The sequence below is a fragment of the Schistocerca gregaria genome, chromosome 1 (genome assembly GCF_023897955.1).
Source record: "Schistocerca gregaria isolate iqSchGreg1 chromosome 1, iqSchGreg1.2, whole genome shotgun sequence".
Lineage (NCBI taxonomy): Eukaryota > Metazoa > Arthropoda > Insecta > Orthoptera > Acrididae > Schistocerca > Schistocerca gregaria.
This window is the reverse complement of record NC_064920.1, coordinates 1,075,815,992-1,075,830,161: the sequence shown is the minus strand read 5'-3', so window position 1 is coordinate 1,075,830,161 and position 14,170 is coordinate 1,075,815,992. Positions and strand designations below refer to the sequence as shown.

At 42.2% G+C, this 14,170-nt stretch overlaps 1 protein-coding gene across 5 annotated transcripts in view; it reads right to left on the bottom strand.

The window, feature by feature from the left end:
* LOC126281688 (caspase-1-like) overlaps positions 1 to 14,170 on the bottom strand; it is a 210,537-nt gene that overhangs the window by 165,690 nt on the left and 30,677 nt on the right. For 3 of the 5 annotated variants that reach the window (XM_049980857.1, XM_049980874.1, XM_049980866.1), the window contains exons 3-4: positions 10,528 to 10,686; positions 943 to 1,068 (exon numbers count right to left, since the gene is read on the bottom strand). In XM_049980857.1, coding sequence (XP_049836814.1) covers positions 943 to 1,068; positions 10,528 to 10,686 — 285 coding nt within the window. The remainder of the gene's footprint in view (positions 1 to 942; positions 1,069 to 10,527; positions 10,687 to 14,170) is intronic. The other 2 variants (XM_049980879.1, XM_049980883.1) reach the window with 1 other exon arrangement.

Genomic DNA, 14,170 nt, shown 5'->3' with positions numbered 1-14,170 from the left:
CCTAGGCAGATACTGTAATAGGCCTAATTGTAAACACTAATGTTTTTCAAACATTAACATTATTCGCAAAAGTTTTCAAACATTATGGTTTTTAAAATTAATAGTACTCTTATATGGTGATTTTACATTTTATTTTTCATTCTCATGAATGTGAAATCTGCTAACTAGACTTACAAGTGCAATATCTAAGCCTTTTCATAATTGTTTTAGGAACTAATTCCCTGAAGTTAAGGGCGAAATCCAATGGCTCAGAAATTCTTTTAAAGAAGACTGATTTAAAAAGTTGAAAATGTTATCAAGTGAAGAAGATTCGTTAACTAAACTATCACGTGACCAGACTATAAAATTGGTTTTCAAAACAACATCAGTGGTATCGTTCTGGATAGCTGTTCGGCAAGAATATGCAGAAATTGCCAAAATTTCAGTAAGAGTTTCGATAACCTATGTCAAAAAAGAATACCAAAATCTCATTGAGTTCTTTTTAAGACTGACCACTCAATTTTGTGTTTTCAAATACTTGTGTCAGCTAAGCGAATACAATAAAAACCTTTCCCTTACAAAAATTCAAAGTATTTTTCAATCCTTCTTGTACTGTACAGTTTTAATAATTAGGGCTACTGATTTGGTCTTCCTTGCGATCTGTTGTAGTAATCGAAGGCAAATTGACAGCTGTTCACGTAGAACATTATTGCAAACCACGGGCATCCCTTCATGCTTGATGTTTTCAGTGATGACAGTGGCATTTTCCAGCAGGATAATTGTTCGTATCACATGGCCAGAATCGTGCATTTGTGTGAGCTGAGTGGCACTGAACTCAAGTTGATGTCTTGGACAGCAAATTTGCCTGGGATGCTACAGGGCACCAGCCACGCACCCATAAATCACGTGCCAGTAATTTACAGGAACTGCGTGACCTATGTGTAAACACCTCATGCCACATACCTTTGCAATCCTACCAGGGATTTGTTGGATCCATTCCACGCAGAACTGCTGTTGCACTGCGTTCCAAAAGTGGACCAACAGGCTTTTAAGCAGGCAGTCACACAGTTTTGGCTCCTCTGTGTAGACCTACACACATAGGGGAACGGCGGGTATTGTGGGCCATTTAAGGAAAAATGTACATTACAAAATATATTTGAGCCTAACTTAGCCCCCAGCAAAAAAATCATATTTTCAACTTCTTTCCTCTAAGTAATAAAAATATATTTAGGATTATATGAAGGGAACAATACATAAAATATAATTAGAATTAACCTCGCATTTTGGGCATTTTAAAAATTGGTGGGTAGTATGGGCCACACTAATGTGATTATGATTATAAATTAAAACATTGTTTTCATTAAAAGTTTTATTGTTTAATACTATACACAATATATTACATATTATAGCTCACTTACCCTAATAATTATTTAGGTTACAGAGATCACAAAAGTAAAAAAGTAAGTCCTCAACGTCCTCACAGAGTTCATCTGTCCAGCCTTAACACTTTTTGCACTGAATCCAGTTTTCCTAATAGCTTTCTCCACGCAAGATATACGACGGTGAGTCAAACGAAAACCTTAAATATTTTTTATTGTGCAGAAGTGGTACAAGGCTGTATCACTTTTCAAGATAATCTCCCCCACGCTCAATGCAAGTCATCCAGCGCTTACAAAGTGCATAAATTCCTTCAGAAACAAATTCTTTTGGTACTCCACGCAACCATTCATGCACCGCGTGGCGTACCTCTTCATCAGAACGGAACTTGTTTCCTCCCATTGCGTCTTTGAGTGGTCCAGACATAAGGAAATCACTTGGGGCAAATTCTGGTTGATATGGTGGATGAGGAAGACACTCAAAATGCAGATCTGTGATTGTTGCAACTGTTGCACGGCCAGTGTGGGGCCTTCCATTGTCATGTTGCAAAAGGACACCTACTGACAGCAATCCACGTCGCTTTGGTTTGATTGCAGGCGGCAGATGATTTTTTAGGAGATCTGTGTATGATGCACTGGTGACAGTGGTCCCTCTAGGCGTGTAATGCTCCAAAATGGCGCCTGTTTCATCCCAAAAGAGAGTCAGCTTAACCTTCCCTGCTGATGATTCTGTTCGAAACTTCTTTGGTTTTGGTGATGAGGAATGGCGCCATTCCTTGCTCGCTTTCTTCGTTTCTGGTTGATGGAAGTGAACCCAGGTTTCGTCCCCGGTAACGATTCTTGCAAGGAAGCTATCACCTTCTCGTTCAAAGCGCCGAAGAAGTTCTTCACAAGCATCAACACGTCGTTCTCTCATTTCAGGAGTCAGCTGCCATGGCTCCCATCTTGCAGACACATTGTGCAACTGGAGCACATAACGCACAATGTGGTGTGCTGACCCATGACTAATGTGTAAACATGCTGCAATGTCCTTCAGTGTCACTCGGCGGTTTTCCTTCACTATGACTTCCACTGCTGCAATGTTCTGTGGAGTCACAACTCATTGTGCCTGACCTGGACGAGAAGCACCTTCCACTGAAGTCACACCATTTACGAACTTCCTACTCCATTCGTAGACTTGCTGCTGTGACAAACATGCATCACCGTATTGAACCTTCATTCATCGATGAATTTCAATAGGTTTCATACCTTCACTACGCAAAAACCGAATAACAGAACACTGTTCTTCCCTGGTACATGTCATCTTTATACTGATACTGCGACGGTATGTGTGCGTCTGCACTATGCTGCCACCTACAGGCCATTCTGCACACTGTTTGTAGCACGCTTACCAGCTTACAGGATAACGGCGCGAAATTTCGATTTGTTATTACAAATTTACGGTTTTCATTTGACTCACCCTCGTATTGTACATGTACAACGTCTTGAGAAGTGGCTGATGTAGGACTGTCATTACGAAAAATTTTGATTTGTTCATGTTCCTTTTTCTTATTGATCATCGTTTGTTCTTGTTTTGAAAATTTCATTTGTCTTTTTTCTGTTGCGTTTTTTCCTTTTGCTCTTCTGAATCTTTCTTGTCTGTCAGCAATTTTTTTTTTTATTGGAGTTGATGTCAATAGAAGTGGTGGCCTCTCCTGAAGTGATTGTAGATTCTGCCTGGGAAGCAAGTTGAGGGGGAGGGGGGTCTATCAGAGCTGCTGGTGAAGTCGATGTGGGTGTCCTATATATAGTACGAACAGCCCCATCAGACTTCATCTCGGGGAGAGGTTTCTCTACAATGTTGGTAGTATCACTGCCCATAAAGTCCAAATTAGTAAATATGTCTGGGTTTGTCAGGTAAATGCTAGTGCATCTAAATACATTTTCAGCAATATATAGTCGACACACTTGCTTGTAGGCATCATCTACAAATTTTGTAACATCAAAGTCATTAATTATTGACCCAGAATTATCCCTCATCCACAAACTGCAAGCAGTGTTGAAGCAGTTTTTGAAAGGTTTCATGAACGACCTATCCAGAGGCTGCAACTTATGAGAAGTGTGTGGGGAGAAAACTTAGCATATGGACTTAGCATATGGACATGGTTTCCCCGAGCATACATGATGACATCTAAGTCCTAGTAACTGGTATACCCATCTACAATCTTCAAGACAGGATCTACTGCTGAGGGGTTTGTGAAGGAAACAAAGAGTTAAAGTCACTTTAAAAAGCCTCAGCTGTCATCCAACCACTGTACGTCGCAAAACTAATGCTTTCGTTTGGAGCACCAGTCATGAGGCGGTCATTTATTCGTTTCCTTCGGAAAATAAAAAACGGAGAAATAAATTTCCCAGTTGCACTCATGCAAATAGAAGTATAACATTACGTCCCCTCTCTCCAGAAGCAATTTTCTACACTTGACTTTTTCCTTTCACTCTAATGATCTTGTCATTTTCATACACACACGATACGCCAGTCTCGTTCTCATTAAAAATTCGGGATCGACGAAAGGAATGCTTTTTAAAGAGAATTTCAAACCGGCTGAAGAACGTTTCGACCTGTGGCTTATTAAACCCTACACAATGCATCAGACTAGTTGATTGTGGTTTCCTGTAGGTCAGATTTGGGTGCTTCTTCATAAAACTGGCATAAAAATTCTTTCCATTGTCCTTTTGTTGAATCTGACTCAAATTTAATTTTTCTGCCAGGTCATAGGCCAGTTTCAAAAACTCTTGCTTTGGACAGGGCATTAGTCTCGAATCTAAATCCATCAAATGAGCTTCTAATAGCTTTCCACAACTTTCATCGAAGGTTGCCTTAAAAGACTCCATATGTGGTTTCATATCAGTTGGCTCATTATTTGCTGTAGCTTTTAACTTTCTTTTCAGAGAGCTTCTAGGCACATGGTATCGGTCAGACGCGGCTCTTTCGAAAAGTTTATTCTCCAGTACACTTGCAACAGCATTTTTCATATAATTCTCTGACCATTCTCCCCGACCTTCACCTTCTGGTTTTCTTAAATGTTGGCATAGTATCCTTAAAAAAAGAAACGAAAAAAGAAAAAAAAGGAAATTCTTTCCGTGGCCCATAGCACCCGAATGTCGGATGGCCCATACTACCCGACTCACACTGATATGAAAACATGGTAGTAAGCGAAACATTGATAGAGCAGACGAAGTGCAATTGTCACTGTCTTATATTAATAGAGTAAATTAAATAACAGCTCCTGTTTCACAAGTATATTCTGTCCGCCTCGATAGCCGAGGGATAGCCGGCACGGTAGCTCAGCTGTTCGGCCAGAGAGCTGTTTAGCCTGTGTAATAAAAAAAAAAAAAACTGAGTGGAAGGATCAACAAAACGAACTTTAACGATCAACAACTATGAACAAAACTAAAAAAAAGTGGTCACTGCGGCAGAATACCGTGCAAGGGGACCTGGGTTCGATTCCCGGCTGGGTTAGGGATTTTCTCTGCTCAAAGACTCTGTGTTGTGTAGTCTTCATCCTCATATTATGTCCATCGACGCGCAAGACGCTGAAGTGCCGTCAACCAAAAAGACTTATACTAGGCAACAGGCCTACCCGACAGGAGGCCCCAGCCACACGACATTTCATTGTTTTTTTAAATATATTCTTATCTGTAATGATTCAGAGTGATGTTAAAAATTATTCGATGCAACAACTTGTAGGAGCACAAAAAATTCACAGACGATACCACACTGGGAATGAAACAAACTCTCTACACATGGCGAAATGGCGCTGGCCGCAAAGATAACACTGTGTACCGTGCTCCTACCTCGTAGTGAATAGCTGAAATACCAACTGGCCCATATTACCTGTCGTTCCCCTACTCAATAAGCCATTATGAGTTTATTACAGAGACTGAGTACCTCAATCACTTTATATATTCCTGTCCTGATCCTCAATTTAGCGGAAGAATGCCTCTGTACTCGCTGGGACTTCACATTCACAAAGGTATTCTGAGAAGTGTTAGAGGAAGTTTCCAGATTCTGAACGTAGGGAAACGTAATGAAACGTATCTGATTCACCTTAGTTTTGCTTATGACTCTGTGTAATAATTGTCTCTACTCCTAAAAAACTGCGAAAACGAATGTAAGGGACTAGCAGAATAAGTTTGAAAATAATCCTCCTGACAGTCCATTACAGTAAGAGCAAAGAAAATTTTTTAACAAAAAATGCGAAGAAGAGATGCACAAGTTGACAATAAAGTCAATAAATTAGTTGAGTATGTTACATGTTTATGTCTACTGAGGACAATAATTAGATGGAGAAAAGAAAAAAAGAAATAGTTGTATAGGTGTTTACTACCTGGTCAGTTCCAATTTATGCCGCTAGGCTGCAGCAGATTCGCGACGCTGCAGTCGCTTTGCACGGGAAATTCAAAACATCGAAGATGGCGGCCATCAGGAAATTCAAAAAATTGACAGGAAATTAATTGTCCTGCGTATAGAATGGCGGAGTGCTTAAAACAATTAACGGGAAATTTTAAAAAATCGAAAATGGTTGATGATGAATTATTTTTAAAAGAAAGATAAGGACAAAAAAATCAAGGATGACATTGATGAGAAATTTAAAAATCTCAACCCTGCTTTATGCCACAACTCCGTCCCTCCTCTTCTATTAACCAATCACAGCAAGGTATTAAAAGAAGGCATCCAATCAGGATAAAATAAATTTTAAGAAAATGAAATAGCCCAGTTGTGGTTTACACCACTCTCCTCCCTGCCTCTCCTTATCTCCACCCAATCATAGCACAGTATACAAAATGAAATAACCGACGAAAAAAATCCAGCGTGGCGCAAAAAGTCCAACATGGTAGTCTCATTCGGAAGGAGGTCTTTTGGCCGAAATAACTTGTTTGACAGTCTTTTTGTTGTGCCTATATGCGACTCTAGATCTTTGCTACATGGCAAGCAGCAGTCTAACCTTTTCATAACATCGTCGTATATGAAACACAATGAATAACAATATCAAAATTAGTCATGAGTTAATCTGTTTTGGCAACATATAAGAGCAGATTATGAATGTTTTAATAAATTGTGGTCATAATGGCGAAGTGCAGAGACTGTGAAATAATTATTTGTAACGAACTGTTACCAGTCACATTCATATTTATTTTATGTTTAGCTTAACATAACGTTACAAGTGTACTGCTAGTCCTCAGGAGTTTAACCGTAAAAACATATAGGACTTTAAAAGATAAACTAACGTAACTCATCTAAATTAACACATAAATACTAATGCTACAATTTTTTGCACTATTCTGTGGGGGAGGCGGTGTAGTGGCGGCTAGGACTCGATATACAGTGGTATCTGCTGCTGTTATATTGTTATGGAAGCATAGATGTCTCTTGTTGCCTACTGAGTTGGACCATACAGCCTGTGTAGGTTGCATGAATATAGCTTACAAAAGTACCTACAACCAATACAACAAAAATTATATCGGCCGGACTAGCTGAAATTTCAACACTCGATCTGAAGAACAGACGGACTGATACCGACTGGAAAAACGTAGACATGAACATTAACGACGGATATAAAAGATACAGGTCACCCTTTCAAAATCGAAGACAAAGCCATAAAAAATTCAAGAGCAGATATTGTGGAAAAAATAGCAATAAACAAAATATGTTCATAATAAGATAAATAAGCTTAAAAACTCGAAACGATTCAGTAATTTTAAACAATTCTAATGAAACGGATTCTAGACGCACCACTGAGAAAGAAAGGATTACGTTACTGTTATATCACGAATAAATAACAAAGTGAATGAAGGGATAGTCGATAACCAGCAATACTCAGCAAGACCACCTTATTGTTATAAGTGTTTAATGATTAAACCCATACAAAAATATGCTGTACAACTGAATTTATCGAAGCCAGTGTCACTGCTACAAGGTGATGTTATACAACAGTACCCACCAGTGTACCAAAAGGAAATACAGTGCAAATAAAGTTATTGAGCGCCGAAGCTGTGACAGATTGACTGAGATATGACGGTAATCCCAAAAGTAAGGTCTATTTCTTTGTAAGTACAGAACTCTGTTTTTGTGGCAGTTGATCATACTGTTATGAAGAGTGCTTCACGCGCTGTGTGTAAACATGCGCACGCCGCGCTGAGGCGCCCAGTCTTGGCTTGGCAGCCTTTGAGAATGGAGCTCCCGTTGGATGTTACCGCCAAGTGCGAATTGCTCGCAGTTATTCGGTTTTTGAACGCAAAGGGCACTGCGCCGGTTGAAATCCATCGCCAAGTGACGGAAGTGTGTGGTGAGTCGTGCATGGATGTCAAAAATGTTCGTAAGTGGTTTAAAGAGTTTCAGCTGGTCGGACCGAAATTCACGACGAACAAAAGAGCACGAGGCCGTCAATTTCTGAGGAGACAGTGTGGAAGGTTGAGCAAAGCGTGCGTGAACATCGGCGGATCACCCTGGACGATCTGTGCACGTTGGTTCCTGAGGTTTCCCGAAGCACAGCTCACAGAATTTTAACGGAAACACTGAACTATCGGAAGGGGTGCGCAAGATGGGTGCCACGCATGCTGACTGAGGACCACATGTGGCAACGAGTTGATGCTTCCCGCACATTTCTTCACCGCCTTGCAGCCGAACAGGACAACTTTCTGTACTCAATTGTCACGGGTGACGAAACCTGGGCATACCACTTTACACCTGAGACCTAGCAACAATCACGCCAGTGGTGGCACCCTTCTTCGCAGAATGGCGGCGAGCTGGTATGACATGGACATACAAAAACTGCCACAGAGTCTTGAAAAATGAATCGAAAGAAATGGTGATTATCCCGAAAAATAGTTAATGTTCAAGCTCTAAACTGATGTAAACCGTTGTAGAAATAAACAGGTCTATGTATATACAAAAAATAGGAGACCTTACTTTTGGGATTTAAGATAGAACAACAAGCACGAAATAAAACTATGTACTTGTTAGTCAATCCTAAATGAGGAATTATTCTACTACGAAATAACGAAACAATACGTAAATGAGATTAAGTGACCCTCCTTTCAAGACACTGTCCATTCCGTTCAACTGCTCTTCCAAGTCCTTTGCTGTCTCTGACAGAATTACAATGTCATCGGCGAAACTCAAAGTTTTTATTTCTTCTCCATGGATTTTAATTCCTACTCCAAATTTTTCTTTTGGTCCTTTACTGCTTGATCAATATACAGATTGAATAACGTCGGGGAGAGGCTACGGCCCTGTCTCACTCCCTTCCCCACCACTGCTTCCCTTTCATGCTACTCGACTCTTATAACTGCCATCTGGTTTCTATACAAATTGTAAATAGCATTTCGCTCTCTGTATTTTATCCCTGCCACCTTTAGAACTTGAAAGAGAGTATTCCAATCAACATTGTCAAAAGCTTTCTCTAAGTCTACAAATGCTAGAAACGTAGGTTTGCCTTTCCTTAATCTTTCTTCTAAGATAAGTCGTAGGGTCAGTATTGCCTCACGTGTTCCAACATTTCTACGGAATCCAAACTGATCTTCCCCGAGGTCGCCTTCGACCAGTTTTTCCATTCGTCTGTAAAGAATTCTCGTTAGTATTTTGCAGCTGTGACTTATTAAACTGATAGTTCGGTGATTTTCACATCTGTCAACGCCTGCCTTCTTTTGGATTGGAATTATTATATGAAGTCTGAGGGTATTTCGACCGTCTCATACATCTTTCTCACCAGATGGTATAGTTTTGTCATGACTGGCTCTCCCATTTCATCTTCATCTACATCCTCCTCCATTTCCATAATATTGTCCTCAAGTACATTGCCCTTGTATAGACCCTCTATATACTCCTTCCACCTTTCTGCTTTCCCTTCTTTGCTTAGAACTGGGTTTCCATCTGAGCTCTTGATATTCATACGAGGTGGTACTGAAATGTAATTCCTCCGTTTCTTTGATCTTGTTCTCAATGTCGGCTGAGGTATTACTTGTTATGTATATTCCTCGCCTGCAACCGAAGAGACTCATGAGAATGGGGTTGATGAACTCACTAGAGAAAATCGTCAGATAACACAGACACAGCTCTCACGTAACTTAAGTGTCCCGTATCACGAGAGCTTGTACAGGTCGTCATTGCTTAACTGTGGTACGGTGGGCGCTTCGAATGCTCGCTCGTAACGTGAAACACAGGAGATTGGACGACGATTTCTACTGCATGTTGAGCATGAGGGTGGTGGTTTCTTTAACAACACTGCGACAGGTCATGAACGCTGGGATCACCATTTTACTCCGAAAACCAGAGAGCATGAGTGAATGGACTTGAGCCACAAAGGATCACCGGCGCCATGAAGATTCAAAACCATACCATCAAGTCATATTCACAGTTTTCGGGGATGTTCGAGCTGTGCTGCATCTTCACTGTCATCGATCATCCTCCATGCAACCCGACTTGGCCCTATCTGATTTTCATCTGTTTCCAAAACTTAACGAACAACTTCGAGGACTTCATTAGATGGTGATAGTGCAAGCAGAGGCGAGGTTGTGGCTCCGTCAACGACGTCAAGCATTCTGCAGTGACGGTATCACCAAACTGGTCCCTCACTGGGAGAAATGTGTTGGTTGGTTGGTTGGTCGGTTGGTTGATTTGGGAGAGAGGACCAAACAGCGATATCATCGGTCCCATTGGATTATTGAAGGATGGGGAAGGAAGTCGGCCGTGCCCTTTCAAAGGAACAATCCCGGCTTTTGCCTGAAGCGATTTAGGGAAATCGTGGAAAACCTAAATCGGGGTGGCACGACGCGGGTTTGAACCGTCGTCCTCCCAAATGCGAGTCCAGTGTGCTAACCACTGCGCCACCTCGCTCGGTAAATATGTTCGTCATCAGGGTGACTATGCTGAGAAACAAATACGTAGATATGAAGAATGTTAAAAAAAAATGTTTTGTTTATAATTCTTTAAGAGTTTTCACATAAAGAGGTGGAGGAATTACTTTTCAGCACGCGTTCATAGTTTTCCTACACAACAGTTGCTAATTCATAGGAAAATTTCTGTTTTCATGATATTTGTGTGTGTGTGTGTATGTGTGTGTGTGTGTGTGTGTGTGTGTGTGTGTGTGTGTGTTTAGAACCATTAATATGACTTCATAATCTGGGTACCTACCCAGGGACGAAGATTCCTGCAGGCATGGCGTCCACAACGTCGGAAGGCCCATCGCCAATCGATTTTCGAGCGGTCTCCACTTGGTCGGAAGATTCATCGTGATCCTCACTTTTCTTACGCTGGCCTTGTTTCTTGTCTGCAGAGGGTTTTGGTTTGAACCTGGTGAAAAGCAGTGGAATGAATCCTACAGATTTATGTCTACTACAACAATACAGCTCTGCAAAAAACCGTAAAGTAAATGGGTAAAAGATACTTATTGTTGTTCTGTTTGATAAGGTTCTCTCGTGTTTTTGATAAGGCTCTCTCCTATTTCGATGATTGATAGAAAGTTGGCTAAATGACTGTTAAATGTCTCTGCTTTTGCCATTATTGCTGTTGAAACCGACAGTTTCTGCCAGATATGTGTCTGCAGATCAAAAATGGTTAAAATGGCTCTAAGCACTATGGGAATTAACATCTGAGGTCATCAGTCCCCTGGACTTAGAACTACTTAAACCTAACTAACCTAAGGACATCACACATATCCATGCCCGAGGCAGGATTCCAACCTGCGACCGTAGCATCAGCGTGGTGTCTGTAGGAATCTGATGGATATTCGAGGATTCGTGATACGGTAGAAACAAGGGTGCATCAGGGGTGCGGTGGGAGAGGTATAGTGGCAAAAGAGCCGAAGTCAGCTAAAGCATAGCAGCGTCAGCAGCACTCGATATTCAGGCCAAAAGTGGCCCATCGGGACCATCCAACCGCCGTGTCCTCCTCAGCTGAGGATCCAGCTGGGGGGGGGGGGGGGGGGGTTGGTCAGCACTCCGCTCTCCCAGTCGTTATGATAGTTTTCTGTGACCGGAGCCGCTACTATTCAGTCGAGTACATCCTCAGTGGGCAACACGAGGCTAAATGCGCCCCGAATAATGGGAACAGCATGTGGCGGCCCAGATGGTCACTCATCCAAGTGCCGGCCACGCCCGACAGCGCTTTACTTCGGTGATCTGACGGGAACCGGCGTATCCATTGCGGCACGGCCGTTGCCAGCTAAGGCATAGGGCACCAACAAAAGATCACGATCTATTTGGAGTTTAGGAGACGAGCTCTCATAACGTAACGTTGGTGTCTCATAGCACAGTCGACACAGAACTTCCATAGATGTCGATGTAAGTGGGGACACTAAACAGCGAGGGCGAAGTGCGCTGCACCGCAGGCACTTGTCGCCGTTAACAGTGGCAACACTGGACGTGCAGCAGAGCGTGACTCAAGGGGCGAGCAATGTGACGTCATCGTGTGTCGACCATTCAGCGCTCGTGGCCGGGGCAGCTACCGCGGCCGACTCGCCAGCCGGGAGGGGGGTTTGTCGTACGGGCTGCCCCTTTCGCCACTAAAGGCACGGAGGACACGGCATAACCCTACTACCAGACGTATCCTGGTTAGGATTCATCCAGTGCAGGCAGGATAGGGGTAGAATAACATACCTGAGACTCCAAGAGTCCTATATAAAATCACTAAGCGGATCTAAGGCTTCCATTCTGTTCCTTGTTGACAAGTCTGAGGAGGGCAGTTGAAGGTAGCAAAAGGAAAGCCGGAAATTTAAGTTCTGCTTTCAAGAAATTGTTCACGCAGGAGAATCGTACATACGTGCTGTCATTTGACCATCTGACAGACTCCCGAATGAAGTAGAAAAACAACTGAAAGATTTGAAAGCAAATAAGGGACCAGTTTCAGATGGAATCTCAGTTCTGGTTTAGAAAGAGTACTCTACGCCATGGCCCCTTATCTAACTGGGATTTATCGTAAATCTCTCGCCCAGCAAAAAAGGCCCAAGTGACTGTTATAAAGCGCAGGTGACTCCTAAATATAAGAAGGGTAAGAGAACGGACCCGCAAAATTACAGATCAATATCCATAACTTCGGTTCTGCAGATTCCTTGAACATATTCTCAGTTCGCAAATAATAAATTTTCTTGAGCCTGAGAAGCTTATGTCCACGAATCACAATGGTTTTAGAAATCATTGTTCGTACTACATCTGCATCTACATCTACATCCATACTCCGCAAGCCACCTGACGGTGTGTGGCGGAGGGTACCTTGAGTACTTCTATCGGTTCTCCCTTCTATTCCAGTCTCGTACTGTTCGTGGAAAGAAGGATTGTCGGTATGCCTCTGTGTGGGCTCTTATATCTCTGATTTTATCCTCATGGTCTCTTCGCGAGATATACGTAGGAGGGAGAAATATACTGCTTGACTCGTCCCTCGGTGAAAGTGTGTTCTCGAAACTTCAACAAAAGCCCGTACTGAGCTACTGAGCGTCTCTCCTGCAGAGTCTTCCACTGGAGGTTATCTATCATCTCCGTAACGCTTTCGCGATTTCTAAATGATCCTGCTCTCCGTTGGATCTATTCTATCTCTTCTATCAACCCTATTTGGTACGGTTTCCACACTGCTGAGCAGTATTCAAGCAGTGGGCGAACAAGCGTACTGTAACCTACTTCGTTTGTTTTCGGATTGCATTTCCGTATTATTCTTCCAATTAATCTCAGTCTGGCATCTACTTTACCGACGATCAACTTTATACGATCATTCCATTTTAAATCACTTCTAATGCGTACTCCCAGATAATTTATGGAATTAACTGCTTCCAGTTGCTGACCTTCTATATTGTAGCTAAATGATAAGGGATCTTTCTTTCTATCTATTCGCAGAACATTACAGTTGTCTACATTGAGATTCAATTGCCATTCCCTGCGCCATGCGTCAATTCGCTGCAGATCCTTCTGCATTTCAGTACAATTTTCCATTGTTACAACCTCTCGATACACAACAGCATCATCTGCAAAAAGCTTCAGTGAACTTCCGATGTCATCCACAAGGTCATTTATGTGTACTGTGAATAGCAACAATCCTTTGGCACTCCCCTGCGGCACACCTGAAATCACTCTTACTTCGGAAGACTTCTCTCCATTGAGAATGACATGCTGCGTTCTGTTATCTAGGAACTCTTCAATCCAATCTCACAATTGGTCTGATAGTCCACATGCTCTTACTTTGTTCATTAAACGACTGTGGGCTTCACCAAATTCTTAGGGAATGGCTGGGACGTCTGGTCACCATCTGTTCAGCATCAAAATGTGGGCAGGGATTCATGGCGTCCACATTGCTGGACCAGTTATTCTACAATGCCTCGACGGAAGAACGTACTTCGACTTCATGCCGAATACTCTGTCAGGGCTGCATGAGACTGTGCCTTTGGCAGTCCGACGGGTTATGTGATTTCTGCATGATGGAGCATCACCCCATTTCCGCTTTAGAATTTGCCGACATCTCAAGAACATTTCCCCAGAAGTCTTCGAGCAACTCAAATACCTGTGAACGTATTCCATATGCTCATACCTTCGTTAACAGCCTGCATTGGTTCATCGTGTCAAATGCTTTTCGGAAATCTAGAAACATGTAATCTGCATGTTGCCCTTCATCCATAGTTCTCAGTATATCATGTGAGAAAAGGGCATATACATAAATGACCTTGGGGATGACATCGGAAGTTCACTGTACATAATGTATTAATGTTATCCTCGGCGGAAAGTCTTCATCAGAGACAAGGGTAACGTCAGGAATGCCCCAGTGAAGTGTGATAGGTCAGCTGTTGTTCTCCATA